Source organism: Daldinia childiae (genome assembly GCF_008694065.1).
Source record: "Daldinia childiae strain JS-1345 chromosome Unknown Scaffold4, whole genome shotgun sequence".
NCBI classification, from domain to species: Eukaryota; Fungi; Ascomycota; class Sordariomycetes; order Xylariales; family Hypoxylaceae; genus Daldinia; species Daldinia childiae.
This window is the reverse complement of record NW_022984645.1, coordinates 2287960-2303900: the sequence shown is the minus strand read 5'-3', so window position 1 is coordinate 2303900 and position 15941 is coordinate 2287960. Positions and strand designations below refer to the sequence as shown.

At 44.6% G+C, this 15941-nt stretch overlaps 4 protein-coding genes across 4 annotated transcripts; all 4 read left to right on the top strand.

Annotated features, from left to right (window-relative positions):
* Positions 1-893: 893 nt before the first annotated feature.
* On the top strand, positions 894-1727 carry GL218_04937 (uncharacterized protein; the record flags this gene model as incomplete). The annotated part of the gene is made up of 1 exon (XM_033581569.1): positions 894-1727. The coding sequence occupies one exon, from the start codon at positions 894-896 to the stop codon at positions 1725-1727; it is 834 nt and encodes a 277-aa protein (XP_033435295.1).
* A 5633-nt stretch (positions 1728-7360) lies between these two features.
* Positions 7361-8758, top strand: GL218_04936 (uncharacterized protein; the record flags this gene model as incomplete). The annotated part of the gene is made up of 1 exon (XM_033581568.1): positions 7361-8758. The coding sequence occupies one exon, from the start codon at positions 7361-7363 to the stop codon at positions 8756-8758; it is 1398 nt and encodes a 465-aa protein (XP_033435294.1).
* Positions 8759-9151: 393 nt separating this feature from the next.
* Positions 9152-12621, top strand: GL218_04935 (uncharacterized protein; the record flags this gene model as incomplete). The annotated part of the gene is made up of 3 exons (XM_033581567.1): positions 9152-9488; positions 11751-12102; positions 12168-12621. The coding sequence occupies 3 exons, from the start codon at positions 9152-9154 to the stop codon at positions 12619-12621; spliced, it is 1143 nt and encodes a 380-aa protein (XP_033435293.1).
* A 1928-nt stretch (positions 12622-14549) lies between these two features.
* GL218_04934 (uncharacterized protein) lies at positions 14550-14963 on the top strand (the record flags this gene model as incomplete). The annotated part of the gene is made up of 1 exon (XM_033581566.1): positions 14550-14963. One exon carries the CDS (start codon positions 14550-14552, stop codon positions 14961-14963), a length of 414 nt encoding a protein of 137 aa, XP_033435292.1.
* Positions 14964-15941: the final 978 nt, after the last annotated feature.

The following is a 15941-nucleotide window of genomic DNA, read 5'->3' as shown; positions in this document are numbered from 1 at the left end:
TATCCGGGATTGACTAGTAGAAAAATGGTGCGGTAACTTAGAAGAGTACAAACTACCTACTTACAGACTGATTTGACCCTCTTAGCAGCTGTAATCACTCAAGCAACCAACGACACTTGGTAACCCTAAGCTACAGTCTGATCCGGAGGAGTTCCCTTCTTATTTTTGTGTGCATAAAAATATCCCGCCCCTCCTACAGCTTTCTTCTTCTCTTCCTTCTCTTTTCTTTTCCTCTTCTCTTCATCATCATTCATCATCACAACTGTCTTTCCGCACCCTGCGCGAATACACACGATGAATTCCCAACCGAATAACAATATGAATCCACAAGATAATATGGCATCTCGACTCGAGGCTCCCTCGACGAGCTCTGCACACCCACCGATGACGCCTAACGCCACTATACCACAGCCGCTTGAGAACGCACTCGGTGGAGGAGCAGCTCCATATGATATCGCAACAGCAGGCGCATCTCGCCTCGCTCCCGCTAGCACTCATGCTCTCGCGCAGAGTCGCTTTGCCCCAAACAATATCCCAGATCAGACTCAAGATCAAGCTGCGCGTTCCGAAGCACCTCCGCCTCCCGTCCCAGCCCACCCCCCGCGCATCACTTGGCGCCGACGCAGAAGAAACATCGGAGGCAATAGTCAGACCAGACATGATCCCGCCTCCGCACCCCCTGGTGCTGACCTAGGGCAGCTGACTGGGCTGGGGGATAACAATACTTCTGCTGACGCAACCGGCTCAGCCCCCGTTTAAGGTGGAACACTGGAATGAATACTGACCTGCTGGCCAATCGACGAGGTTCTATTTCGATCACGGAGCGTAATGGCAACAGCGCCCAGATCCGCCAGGAAGTTAGAAGACTAGCAGACAATACCTATGGAGTCACTATGGCATCTGGGAGCTTCGACAGCTTCACGTTGAATATAAATAACATGCTTCCAATTCCAGCAGATCCTGAAGATGAAATAACTCTTTCAATAAAAATTAACAGACAGCGAGCTCGCCGGGAGGCTCATGCCGAAAGAAGATTAGAAGCAGACCAACGTCGGGAGGTAGCCAACCGCAGGCGTCCCCTCCAAGTTGAGGATACCGAACTTCAACAAGCTCAGCAGCTTCAGCAGCTTCAGGCTCAACAAGCTCAGATTGAACAACAGCTGCTCCAAGCTCGACAGTTTGAAGCCCGGGAAGCCCAACGGGTTCAACAGCTTCAAATTGAACAACAGCAACTACAAGCTCAACAGACTCAGCTTGACCAACAGCTGCTCCAAGCTCGTCAGCTCGAAGCCCAGCAAGCCCAACAGCTTCGACAGCTTCAACTTGAGCAACAACGGCTCCAAGCTCAGCAGGCACAGCTTCGGGGACAGCCGGGCGCTAGAGAATCACATAGCCCCAATACCAATCAGATACAAAGTCAAGATAACAATCAACCTGGACTAGGTGATGCGACGACAGACCAGCCTGAAGACTTACAGCTTCCAACATTCCCTACTTTCAGTGCTGATGGTTTCAACTCTGACAACCACTCGCCTGGTGCCCACGCAAGCGGATCAGAGAGAGAATCGCCGTTCCCGTTAAGGCCGGCTCACCATAACGTATCTGAAATCCCGAGCGCAGCGGAAACTTCTCGACAGGGATTCCTGAATGGTGACGAACTATACAAGTCCCACACAGAAGATCTATGGTGTGAAACCGAGCCAAAATCTGACACAGAAATGGACTAGTAGGATGTGTCGCAGACGTTGCAGTATGCTCCTGCAGGCACGTTGGTATAGGAAATTAGAACTATAGCTGATCAAATCAATAAGTCTTTGACCTATTCTAGGGACACTTAAAAAGTCCCCTTCTAGTCTTAAGATAGCTTTGTGAAATGCATACCAACTACACGTAGAAATTCTCCCTACTTAAAAATTGCAGTCTACCTAGTAAATTGTAAGTGATTAACTAAATTCGTAGCCAAGTTATCCTCATAAGTAACGTAACGGAATAATACCAGTTCTAAAATATCCTGGTATTCAAACATTACCGCTTCGTCTAGTCAACCCACAAGGTAACGCGGGCTGATTTGAATATTTTTTGAATCTGACTCTGCGATACTCCTAAGGTAGTTCGACGATGTGGCCAGATAAGCTTTAAGACTTCCTGTATATTTGTAGCCTTATCGTACCTGCTGCTTTGAATTTTCACCCGGAAGCCTCTTAATGTATCTTTGAAGATCTCTAATTCCTGCTCAAGTCCAACACATTCTTTACGGTCTTCTTATTTGACGCTTAGCAGCAACAGCTTCCACGTTCTCCATTATCTCTATCGAGATTCCCGAAAGTACCAGACGTCTAGGACATGGTTAGTACCTATGTATAACGCAGGCTTCCGTAGTTAGATTAGAGTTCCTTACCTACTGAATTGTTTCGACGCTCGTGATACCTCCGCAAGCTCCTAGGTAACCTAGAGAATTTGTTGGTTGTTCATTTCGCTCTTGAAGTTCTCTGATGTTCTTAAGGACAATCAGACATTCGAGAATTAAGGTATGAGCGTTGGAATCCTCGTCTCCTACTTGCTCATGTAGCTGACACCTCCGCAAGCTCATGGATAACATGGAGAATTTGCTGGCTGTTCGTTTCGTTCTTGAAGCTCTTTAATATTCTTAGAGACAGCCATATATTCGAGAATTGAAGTATGAGCATTGTACTCCTAATCTCCTACTTGCTTGTGTAATTGACACCTCTTCAGCCTCTAGAGCATCAACATCCATCTAACTTTGGCGCAGCGCACCTTAAAAGGCACTGTTTGCTCCAGCAGAAGACAGGATATTTAACAAGTGAAACCGTCTCCGTAATGTATCAGGAAGCTGGATAAAATAATGTGAATGAGTAGTGATAAGTGTAGGATAAATCCGACCTGTGGATCTAATTTATTAGAGTAGAGGCGATGTTGTTGTTGATTTGATTATTAGGATCCAGAGGTAGTTGTTTACCTATATATTCGGTGGCTGCATAAATTATTTAAATCGGTGCCTGTGCTGAACTCGTGTACAGCAAAATGGATCAACAGGAACTTTCAGGAAAACGCGGGTCTTGTTGTGAAAATTGAATCTTAATTGTAAGTACCTAGGTACATAGGTAGGCACCTACCATAGCGGCAAAAGGTGGTTTTGAGAAACAATTTCTCGACCGAGTACCGTACCTCCCATATGCATTATTCATTAGAGAGGCAACGTTATTTCTCAAAGAATTATTTCTCAACGAATAATCGTTTCTCGACGAATAATTATTTCTCGACAAATAATCGTTTCTCGAAAAAAAAAACTAAAATTTTCAATCCTTTTATTTTTTTATTTATTTATTTTTTTTTTTTTTTTTTACACTCGAACTGATTCGAACAGTAGATTTTGGACTTTGGACATATCACGGGATTTACAGGGGTTGCGGGTTTTATTACTAAACCAATTGGGGTTTATTTAACACATACACGCGAGAATATCTTATTATTCAGCATTATATACTTTATCTAATCAAAAAAAATCTTAATTTTAAATTGGAAAACAATTTTCTACCCGAAAATGATATTTTATAAGAAAATAATAATCTAGACAAAAACGATTTTTTTCAAGTAAATAATGTTAAGTATAAATAACCGTTTCTCAAAACCACCCTTTGCCGCTATGGTACCTAATCCGTCATCTATCCAGAGTAAGTACGCGGCAAGTACACGGCAGCTACTCAGCAGCTACCTACAGCAACAACACAGCAGTTACACAGCAACTGCGAAGCAAATACAATAACCCATGTGCATAACTACATGTACCTCATAATCATAGCCCATAGAAACAATTTCAGACTTGACTAAAATTTTAACTCTAGGTAGGTACATATGTACTAGTTAGGACAATAGGTACAAACCAGCCCACAGTCGCAACATCAACGGCAACCCTAGTCTTAAAATAGCCTACCACGGAAGTCATTTGTCCTGAAAAGCAAATGGGGATTACTTCTAATGTGGGAAAATGTGTGAACATACAAAACCTCTCAGCATTTGCTGCACTAAATTCGGCAAATAAGGACGTTGGTTAGTACGCCCGATACTGAACTTAGATTTATTCTTAAGTGAATGTGTAACTCTCGATTTTTATTTCCCACCTTCTTAAACCCCTTTCCAATCAAAACTCACAAGGTACTACTCTGTCAAGTATGCTATCGCAACAATTGAATATGACGGACCCTAGGGTCTCCGAGTCAAAACCTCTTGCAACACCTAGTTCTACTATTAGTTGTGTTAAATACAAGTAAAAGCTTCCTATTTCAGAAATATTCCTTGTTATCTTATGCGAATCTTCATACCTTAAAAGAATTACTAAAAGATAAAAATGATCTTGCCAAGGTATAAGTGACTTAGTGGTAGATTTAGGGTTAGATCTACAAGTATTGGGTATAAAACGCAGCGCCCCTGTAAGAGGGTAGAAAGGCAGACGTTACTAACTCTAGGTATAACATCCGTCAAGGGTGTGATATCTGACGAGAGTCAATATCCTCGTAGTCTGCAAGACGTCATGTCCGATCTGATCAATCTTATAGGATAGTTGCTAGTACTATCAGCCAGTCAATCAAGGTTAGCCAAACATATTTTTATCTAATTCTGTAACTTGTTGCTATGCCTACGATGGCGAACTTTTGTCGTCAATGGTCACTGTAGAACATAACGGTGCCCCACCTAAGTTCGAATGCTACAATTTGTATCAGCTGTAAGAAAGCGAGTGCCAAATTATTTTCGGACCGTTGGTTTTGGATTGGATGCCATTTGTCTAAGGTACAGCCTAAAATTCTGGTGTTTTTCTTTTCTTCACAAACACCTCCCTTCATCCTTCTTAACTACGTCCTTCAATTATATCTCTCCACAGCATTACGGCACAATGGACTTTCGAAAAAGAGAGTTCAAATATAGTGGGGGCGAGTTGACGAGTAAGCTTTCAGCCTGTTGGCCGGACGCTTTCGCTCGCTCTCTAGGCGAGCGGCACATATGCTCTGCTTTAGACATCATCCGATGGATGGCAGTGATACTAGGAAGAGATGGAAGTTTCTTTGACAGGAGCATATATCTAGGGCCTGTGCCACTTGCACTAGCCGACTTCCCAATTCCAGAATTTACTGATGCGCAAACCAGACGCGAACATGAAGAAGATATCACTTCAGTTTTTCGTCATCTTGCTAAGTTTGGAAGAAATGGCAATCATCCAGACCTATTGGATATCCTCGAGAGTAAGATGATGACTGAAAATTTCTGGTTTAACTCTCGCTACCGCCTCTACAAGACTACAGCTTATGAACATCGAGGCGAAAGTATACATGAGATTAAATTAAACGCCATGGAAATCGCCAAAGAGTGCCTTATACGAATAAGCTCTCCCGAAGCTCTCCCCGATGCCATCGCCAAAGTATTATCACCCTCCAGGTGCGAAAGCACGGGATTTTACCAGTTTCACGCCCCAATGCCGCCCTTGTTTATCCGCGTCCTTTGGGACAACACCTTGTCGGCTGCGTCCGATAAAAGATCTCCGTTCGAATCCTTGCAGCACCTGACAATAAGCTACGACGACGTACGGTATGAGAACAACACTCTTGTCTCATCCCAGGGCTCGGCCTCCTATCGTCTTATCTGTCTTGCTAGGGTTTGCCTACCTAATGAGGAACCTGTCGCGGTACACCTTTATAATTGTGATGGTAGCAATTTCTTACCTCCTTATGGGAATGATAAAGACCAGAACTGGTCGTGCAAGGAACCAGGAAAGTATTACGTAATGTATTACAAGTCTAACAGGGCACGATACTGGTTGGAAGCTGGCTGCCTAACCGAATGCAGAGCCCCACGGCCCAACCGTAAGGAAATACAGGAGTTGAGCGATTACTTCAGACGAGAACTCCTTTTAGAAAAACACCAGGAGAAGATACAGGCTGCCTCGAAAGTCGAACGGCACACCACTATACAAGCTCTACGAGTTGCATCGGCCGATAAATCGGCGCCTGATATTCGACCCACGATCGAACTCGAACAAGATCAGCCCGTAGCTAATGTTATGCAGATGAAAAAGGTAAAGATGATTGGTATCGCGCTTCCAGAGCATCACTCAGCGCCTCAGCTCACCGTAATGAGACCAATGCCTACTACTAAGTCTATAACTAGTCTAAAGCCAGTGCCGCATATAACGCCTGGCCCCCAGTTGATGGTGAAGCCAACTTCAGTGATGCATCCTGCGTCAGGCTCTCATGATGACAGCAGTACATCTGTAAAGTCTAATCGGATTCACCACAATTCCACTTTACATAATGACAAGCATGGTGTCCAGAAGCTTAAACAGCAGGACAATGTGTTCCATCAGAATATGCTTTCTAAATTACCACAGTCTCCGGCTCCTTCACGAACGGTCCGCGTAGTCCGGTTTGAAGATTTGGATGAAGCTGGGGAAGACAATGAAGACGAAGGAAAGGATGAAGGGGAGAGCCAAGGGGCTCAAATAGCTTTCGAGCAAGGTTTGCAGCAACCAGCAAGTTCACCGAAGAGAAGAGATTTGCCCGCGGTAAGGGCGGACGAAGAGGTCGCGGGAACATGCAACACGAGCCGAGCGATAGATACCGGCAAAGAGAACAGTCTAGGCCCAGAGAACGGCCAGAAACTGGAGGTCGATCAGGGACCCCAACTCCTAAAAAGGTTGACACGTACATTCCCAGGGACCGGTCTCATATTAGACCTTCTCGAGAATCATCATTAGGAGACCGGCGAGATCATGAAAGTCAAGCAAAATCCCGATCGCCGGCTCGTCGCCTGCCATCAAGATATCGTCCTCGTTCTCCGAGTACTCACTCATGTGGGCATAGGGACAGAGATCAGCGAGGGCACTACTCGCGATCTAGGTCGCCTTCTAGTTCTCCTAGTACTCATACCCGGCGACGTGGGGATAAAGACCAGCAAGAACAAGCAAAATCTCGTTCCCCGAGGGGTCGTCGCGCCGATCGCCCATACCGCGATTGATAATAACATACTCCCGGGCATTATTTTTAGATATAGTTACCTAGGTACTTAAATATTAAAGATAGGTAGCCTTTCTGAAAATGTGCAGTTTTATTAATTTCTGTTTATGTCTCCCTCGTAACTTTTCAATGTCCTATGTACATAGGTAAGGGTAAGTACCCAATAGTTTTGAGCGTAGATAACGTGTCCAAGTGAGGTACTTTATCCCTTATCTCGTAATTTCAGATACATATTCTCTTCTTAAATCCCAACTGATTTTCCTGTCAGCACAACTATATTTAGCAAAACCGTAACTTATCTCGAAACAAAATTTTAGCAACGAATAACCAACAACAAGATGGCAAATATATCCCGCTGGGGCATACAACCCCCCAAACACCCACAGCTACCATCGTGGGAGACTGTGAAGGGCGACCTTGAGCAGTTTCTTGGATCAAACCATAATGAGGCATCAGCCGCCCGACTTGCGCACGTCGAAGGCCGACATGGCTCAGGAAAGAGCACCGGAATGATAGAGTTTATCTGGGAGAAGATCCATGCCTCCGACCAAGACAATGTGGTTATCTACGTTCCGGCATTCGGCCTTGAAGCTTTGATGCTTTCTGCATACTTCGAGACGGAAGCGTCGCCATACCAGAAGCTGAAGCAGAATATCTGCGTCGGCCTTGAGAAACTCGAGTCAAAGCTCCACCTCGCAACTGCTACCCAACTCCGTAGCGCTCTTCGTGGTGTACTTCGGAAGGATACACCCCGTCGGGTCGTTCTCTTGATGGACCTAGAACTATCCCCCACAGCCGACGGCGAGCTCCTCCTCTCCGAGCTGGTAAAGTGGTATCGACTAACCCACAATTGCGACCTTACTCTGATCACCATGGCATCGTTTACGCGTCCGCCTGTGCATACATTTTTGGAGGCCTGGTTGAATACAAAATGCCGGCATATTACATGCGCCTTCACACAGATACCAGTTCTGACCAGCAAAGACTTACCGTTAAGTACCATCTGGTGGCAGGAACGCGATAGAAATCTACCCATTCTAATCTTAGATGCACTGCGTATCGCGATCCCCCCAACCCCGGAGTTATACTATAACCCAGAGGTGAAAATTGATATAGATGATAAGCTAAATGCTATGAGATCTCGCATGAAATACTTGGATAATGCCGCGGCTGCTACAGAAGCTACTAAGACTATTGAACAGTTTTCTCGCCTGACGGAAGGCTGTCCCTTAGGTCCGTGTGTCGTCGTGATTCAAAATAAAGAGGATTCCCACGGCATCGGCAAGATGCTGGATGAAGAACCCAGTTTCGTTAATGTCGCCGAATTCCGAGCTTGGCCGAAAATGACATTAGCAAATTGGCTGGAAGTGATTCTATATCCTGGCCCCAAGATAGTCTACATCGAACCCAATATGCCCGTCGTATTGCACCTCCCAAGAGTTACGGCTATAATATCCCTCTCTACTTATTATAGTAAGATGTTTGACCGTGAGACCTCTTCATTCGCCTGGACTAGTACGCCCAAATCACGCATGGAGCTCCTAAAAGAGCAGTCATATGCGAGAAAGACTTCCGTCGCCCAGGTTCCCACAACCCCAAGATTCTACTGCGTTGACAAGGATGACAGCCGCTTTTCGAGTGCCAACTTCGACAAATGGGCACTAGCCCCCCCGGCCCCCATACGAAGACCAGTTCATGCGCTTATGCTTCGAGGTCTGCGCCCCGTGGCCGGATGACAAAGACCCTATAGTTCCACTCCCTGCGGTATCCAGCCCGGACCACATGGGATGTGTATGGCAAAGCCTCATCAACATGGATTGTTTGAGCTACCCTCCGATAGGGAGTAGTCGGCCCGTGCTTAATGGGCCTCGAGCAAAGCGGGCTTTGGGCTTTTTGGATCCTAAGTACAACGATTTCGGGATCGTCCTCTGGCTTTTCAACTAGCAGGGATATGTGATGCCGAATCTAACGCGACAAAGCGCGTGCTAATTAGGATCGCCTCATTTATAAGCGAAGACCCAAAAGCCGTATACTTTTCGAAGCTACTCGAGGGCAAAATTGAACAGATCGAGCTATTAACCTACTCTCGGATAGCACATAAAAATGCTATTATAGATATTCACCAAATAATGGCTCAGGAATGCGTTGGAATAGGAGCGCGGGAGCTCGATCGCGGTGCTGTGTGGATGATACTCGGATTGTTCCTCAAGGCGGAAGTATCTCAAGCCAAAGGCGAAGACTTGGAGACGCAAGAAAAAAGTTGTAACGCGGGTATAAATCTTGAGATTTTCTTTACCATCCTCGAAAAGGTTCGCGGGCTGGAATCCATACACGGCATCCAGCCGTCCGAAGATCCCATTCGAGACACGACACTGAGCCCGGACGAAGTGAGTTACATTGAAACGAACCTGATGAAGGCTTGGTCGTCTCAGCTTGTCTACTACAATCGCAAGGCGGGGATAATCTGTAAAGATCTTACAACATGCAACGACGCATACTCAAGCGGATTTCCCTATATGAATCCATACGCGTTGTTTGATAAAGATACCTCACCCAGCAACGATATGATTTTTGCTTTCTATACAGATCGCATCATCTCAAATAATCATCGCTTCGTATTCAATCTAACCCGAGTCCCTGCTAAATTGGTTGTTGAATTGATTAGGAAAAAAGGACATAGATCCCTTATAACATATTGAGTAGTTTAGCTTTATGGAACGAACAAGTTTCCTTGCCGACATACCTAAGGGCTACCTAGGGATGTTGTGCTAAATGAGAATAAATACTTCCTATTTGAGAAATATGCCTTGCTACCTTGTGCGAGTTTTTCCCGTTTTATAGGAACCAGTAAGAGATAAGAAAGAATCTGGTCAGGGTATAAGTGACTTAGAAGTAGATTCAGGGGTATATCCACTATGACTGGGTGTAAAAAGCGCATAACGCTCTCCTAAGAGGACAGAGGATAGGCGTTAACAGTTCAATATATCGTGACATCCATCAAAAGTATGATATCTAATCAAGGGGCTTGAGACATTAACTACACGTTGAGTGGTCCACAAGGCAACCATGCAAACACAAAAGCTGAGTTAATTTAGGATTCATGCCTAAATGCAAATTGATAAGGAAATTATACGGGAGCCAACTAAAAAGGTAGTTTGATATACTAAATTCGGTAACTGTGAGATTAAGATACGCCTAGGTACTAAATAGCAATGTTTTTTTTAAAAAAGATTTAAATAGACCGTGAGGATGACCGCACCAGTGGAAGTCATAGAACTAAGCGGTAGCCAACCTCTATCTTAATTTTCCCTTCCAAAACCCATAAATTCAAACCGCGTTTCCGAACAAAAGCCAGTTATGGAAAGTGACTATATTCGATAATAATATAGCTACCTAGGTATGCATATGGTGACCAAAAGCTTTGCAGTCTGCGACACAATGCCTGATACAATCTTTATTTTACTTGCGTTACTCCTTAATTTGTTGCGTCGTATAATGTACTTCCCTATGTTGTGATTTCGTATAATTCAGGCCGGTATTAAAGCCAACTCTTGATATTCCTAATTTGACATTTCTGTTTAGCATAGCGAGAAACATAAATATTGAATTCTCTACTTCGAGATTAATATGGTAGATTCAAGTAGTTTTTCTATTGCAAGCAACCTCGACATCCGAAGATGATATATTATTGTAATTAAATGCATTTCTAATTTTCTTTATTTAATGGTCATGATAGGGCAATGCTGTGCTATTAACTAGAACACCGTAGAAACTATGAAATATATTGTTGCCTAGAGCCACCTTGATACTATTCAGTATGTACATGCAAGGTACCCACTCTTTTAGTGCCTTGTATCTCGTGAAGTATGCTGTCGCCTCGTAGCGCATGCCCCCCACGCACAAAATTTACCTTTAAAGATTTATTTTAAATTCAATTTCTTCTACTCTAAACATTTTCTTTCCGCACTTCAACTTCCACCTCACCATCATCACCAAATCCTGTTATCCATACACAGTAAGTTAAAAAAAATTGATTAAAATGACCGGAAGAGCTAGGAAACCTGGCGAAGGCCGCAGCAGCCAACCGCATAAGCAAACCAGCGCCCGTCGACTAGATTCGGCCAATCGAGGCCATCGATCACCTAGTCCAATTAGGGCAGCATCGCAACGACCTCATAAACGCCCGTTATGTCAGCAGCGAGAGCTCGTCGAGTGAAGAGCCAGAATCTTCCTCCGACTCCCATCGGCCACGACGGCCCCATAAACGCACCCGTTATGTTGACAGCGAGAGCTCGTTGAGTGAAGAGCCAGAATCTTCCTCCGACTCCCACCGACCGCGACACAAGAGCCATAGCTCGCAGTCGAAGTCTCGTCATCATTCAAGATCCCATCACTCTAGATCCCACCATTCTCGATCTAGTCATTCTCGAGCCAGACATTCAAGGCCCCCTCATCGCTCTGAATCTCGCCGACGTATCTCTAAGAGAACTACCAGAAGGGCTACTACATCTTCAGATGACGATCGCCAAGATTCCGAACGTCCAGACCCCTTGTCCTCCATCCGTAGCATATTAGACAAAGAAGAGGAACGCACTTCTAAAATCATGAAAGCATGCACCGATTGGATAAAGCTTCATAAACCATCTGTGAGTAAAGAACGGTTCATGGAACTAATTCCCAATATATACTTGGATGATACATTCACTCAAGATGACTATGATGAAGTAGGCCGTCAGTGGGATGCCGAGCCGACCAAGGCTCTTATCCTAGGGAAGCACACTGTAGATCATGTAACAGTACCAGGTCGCACGCCACCGAAGTACCCACGCCGGGCTGAGAGAGAGTCGTTCGAAATCATTTACCGTCTATTTCCTCGATTCTACGACTGCACGTTCGAAGAGTTTATGAGCCCAAAATACCAGCTCGAGCTCGATTGCAGTGAGAATTCTCGTGTCACCCTAGAAGATGGAGCACAGGTTCATGACCCTTTCCCATCTAAAGGCTTCTCCGAGAATATGAGATGCCTCATGACTCAAAATGTATGGATGGGAAATCTTGACCTACTAGCCACCTGCATTCAGTACGTGAAATCTTACGCACACGAGACATTCGGCCCTGGAGGCTGGTTAACTGTGATCCATCGAGCAAGTTCTTTGAGACTTGGCAAGACGTAATAAAAAGCGCACATCATGAGCAGAGTATCCAAGATATCTTTTCTCAAGTTAAAGATCTTCTGGACCAGAAGCCAGGGTTTTATGGTGCATTCTTTGAACAGATCGGCGAGTCCGTTCGTATCAATTGCCAGGACCGCGTGGCCTACAACTCAAAGCGTACACACGATGACGATCCGTATTTCATCCGGGTCATAGACCTAACCATCCTCATTCATGCGCTGGATAATGTTGGATTCTGGGGCATGCCATTCTTTCGTGGTGCCAGTTTATCCTCCGGGATTATTCAACAGGCAAAAAGGGGTAACGACTATCCGCCAGATAAGAAGTTCTCCAAGGCGAGAGAATACTCAGTGCTATCTCATAGGATAGTAAAAAGGGCGGCAGAGCTAGAAGCCGCAGCCCAGAGTGGAGCATCCGAGTCGTAAGGATTGCATGAGTTGTATTCCTCTACAGTGCTGGGGCCCGATGAAACTAGGCGTTAGTCTAGCAGAATATATTCTAACTTGAAGACCATCTTCATGCCCCCTTAAAAATGTGCTGTAGTTTCTCATTTTCTCCTCGTGATTTTCGTAACAGTACTATCATAACTATCTACCTCATAAACAGCGTCCTAAAATGCAGTTGAGCGAGATAGTGACGCTACTTCGAATACATTTCCAGAATTCGACCAACTCCGAGCAGGCTATGAGAAAATTGTAACACGATACTTCCATAATACATCCTAACTCTGTCATATTACGTTAAGCCAAGGCCAAGATATTTTTCAAATCCACCCACAGTAGCTTAGGTATCTAGCACTACACTACAACTTAATTGGGCATCAACGTAAACTAGTGAAACAAGGCCGTATCCTAACATTTTCTCCTAATTAAGGCAAGTAAATCACTATCTCTAGAAAAGGTGGCCTTATGAAATAGGGTAACAACCATACTGAATGAGTAGTACCTATCAGCCGGGAAAGTACGAGGATTTAATACTGGATACACTACATCTTAATAGACAAGGTCTAAATATATGGGCATTTGTCCCAAATGACTAAAGCTATCCGACCAACGTGTATGATACGCATTCTCATTCTCAACTTACTGCTCAACGAAGCGACAGCGTTTTTAGGAGTGATCTTTCGGACGCATCTCTCTTTAAAATGCCAATGTACAGTGAAGATCAGCTCTCCATATTATTGAACAACAAAATGCAACCTTACAGCATTAAATGTATCCGAATGTGGTATAAAGTCTACAAGGATATCCTCCAGCAGAACTCATACATATCGGACGACTTGATTGTCCTTCTGGATGATGTCGTGGAAGAGTTGCAAGACATGCGCTGTGTCTTTTATGAAGACGATCCTCACACCTGCAATCATTTTCACTCGGATGCTCTATTATAAAAACTGCAAGTTTCATCACATCTAATTATACTTTTCATCATTTCGCTAACAATGTTCTTAGGCAACACTTACCCTATTGCGAGTATATTCGCAGAACTATACTCGGACGACCGCATCTCGCAACTGCGGTCACATGCCGCGGCATGCAAAGACGAGACTCCCTGTCGACAACAGACTGATTATACAATTTAATAATTCGCTCCTAGCCAATAATCATTGTTCAGATCTCAGGATATCCTCATACCACCAACTCTGACATAACGAAAGGCTATATGGGATATGACTAAAGGGATACCGCGATATTCCTAGGCTGCCAGCTCTATGTCATCTGGCTACCGGCTAATGATTCTTAGCATAATCTATGCTATGTCCAACAGAAAGAGATTACACAAACGGTACAGAAATGTTTCAGTCTGATTCAACCCGTCATATGCTTTTCCTCAGACTCTCCCATGCGCAAAGATATCGTGCTCTGGATACGCCATGCTGAAGATTGGAACAAACTAGAAGCTCATTTAGTTCTAAAAGACCTATATGGTACTATGGTATCTTACAGCCTTGGGTTAAAGAGTGAAAAGTATAGCTTCATCTTTATCGAGTATCTAAGATTGCGATGCTGTAACTAAGCTATTAGGTGATAGCAGCCCCAAAGATGATCATATATTAAGAATGGAACTATAAACGCAGATTAGACGCGAATACTTGAATCATACTTCGTAATATCTTCATTGAGCCGAAGATAGATTAATTAATAAATATAATCATCTAAAATCTTGGATTATCAGACCTGTATGTAGTCCGTTTAGTCACGTGGAGCTGCACGTGATCGGTACTCTATATATGCATTTCTAGCATGTCGTGTCGCGTATTTACACCACCAACTTTTCTTTTGAACAATACCAGAATAAAAAAATCTAATCGTTTATTTTGAGATATTCATCTTTTAGTGACAGAAACTCTAACATGGCCACCTTCATTCTTGATTGGAAACCGTCGGACCCTCTCGGCCCCGATAAGAGAGTCCCGCTGCTCTCCGGGAGAAGACTAGAGATGTTCAAAGCTCTAGAAGACCATGATAACTACTATGAGTTATCTTTGATGTTCCCAGCGCTAGCCAATGATATGGAGAATTTCGGATCTAAGCTTCCGGCATCGCGCGAGGCATCGCTGCAGATTCACCAAGACCACGTTAACCAAAGACCGATGGGCATCTTACTCCACGCCATACCAAAAGACATGCTGAGGTCATTGATATTGGGCACCGTTGCCTTCGACCAGCTGAAGCTGACCAAAGCCAGCGCACTACGCAGACGGTCCAGGCGTGTATGTCACCGCGATGGCCATCGAACGACAACATGGGACATGGCTCGGCCGTAGCGATACTAGAGAACTTATCAATAAATTACTAAAGTATATCAAAGCCTATACTGCTTGGAAAAGCCATAAGGGTAAGCCGAGTAGCCTAGAAGACACTGTACTTGTTGTATTTGCCCGAGGTATTGATGCCCAATACGGAGGCAGAGATAGCGAGCAGCCGAACAAGATGCGCTTCTTGAGTAACGACGATGACGCTTCCAAGGTTGAGCTCTTCGTGAAATCCCTTGAGAAAAGATGCGATCCTTCACTTCCCGGCACAGACCAGACTTACCAAATATCCTCACTACTATACATCGGCTGCTCTCAACACATGGAAGATGAGATTACATGGTATCAACCAAATTCCGGCCTAAAGATGGTTAACAATTTATGGGGGCTCGTGTGTTGCGTCTTGGCATCCATGTACAAGCACCCGACAATCGTCGTATTACCAGTTATTCGTACTTGAAGGAATACTGATCTACCCCTTGCTGAGATTCTCGTCACGATGTTGGGGAGCTCACTAGTTACCCAGGATGGGTTCAACGGGCACGTTCCGGGAACTATCAACGACACTAGCTCTTCAAGCACCTTGATGGAAGCCGAGATATACGTTCTAGTTCACCAGCCACACCTTAATAACAACATAGAGGCCAGCGTGAAAGAGATAGCAAGCAGACGAACATATCTTGAGCGCATGGAACTCATAGCCCATTTTCTAAGCTTGGATGATCAAAGCTCATTGAGAGAACTCCAGGTGGCAGAGCAAAAGATACAAGCCCTTGATAAGCAGTGCACCGCCCTTGCCGAAAGTATCGATGCGGAAATGGCCAAGCAGGAACGCCAGAAAGAAGCCGTGGAGGATTACATAAGGCTATTAAGAGCGGTAACCCAGGTGTTCAGGACATTTCTCGGCCCCATACAGCAGAATGAATCTAAACAGGGGGGTGTATCCGAACAGGAGACTGAACCTAAACACGAGTGGTCGGATTAGATCAA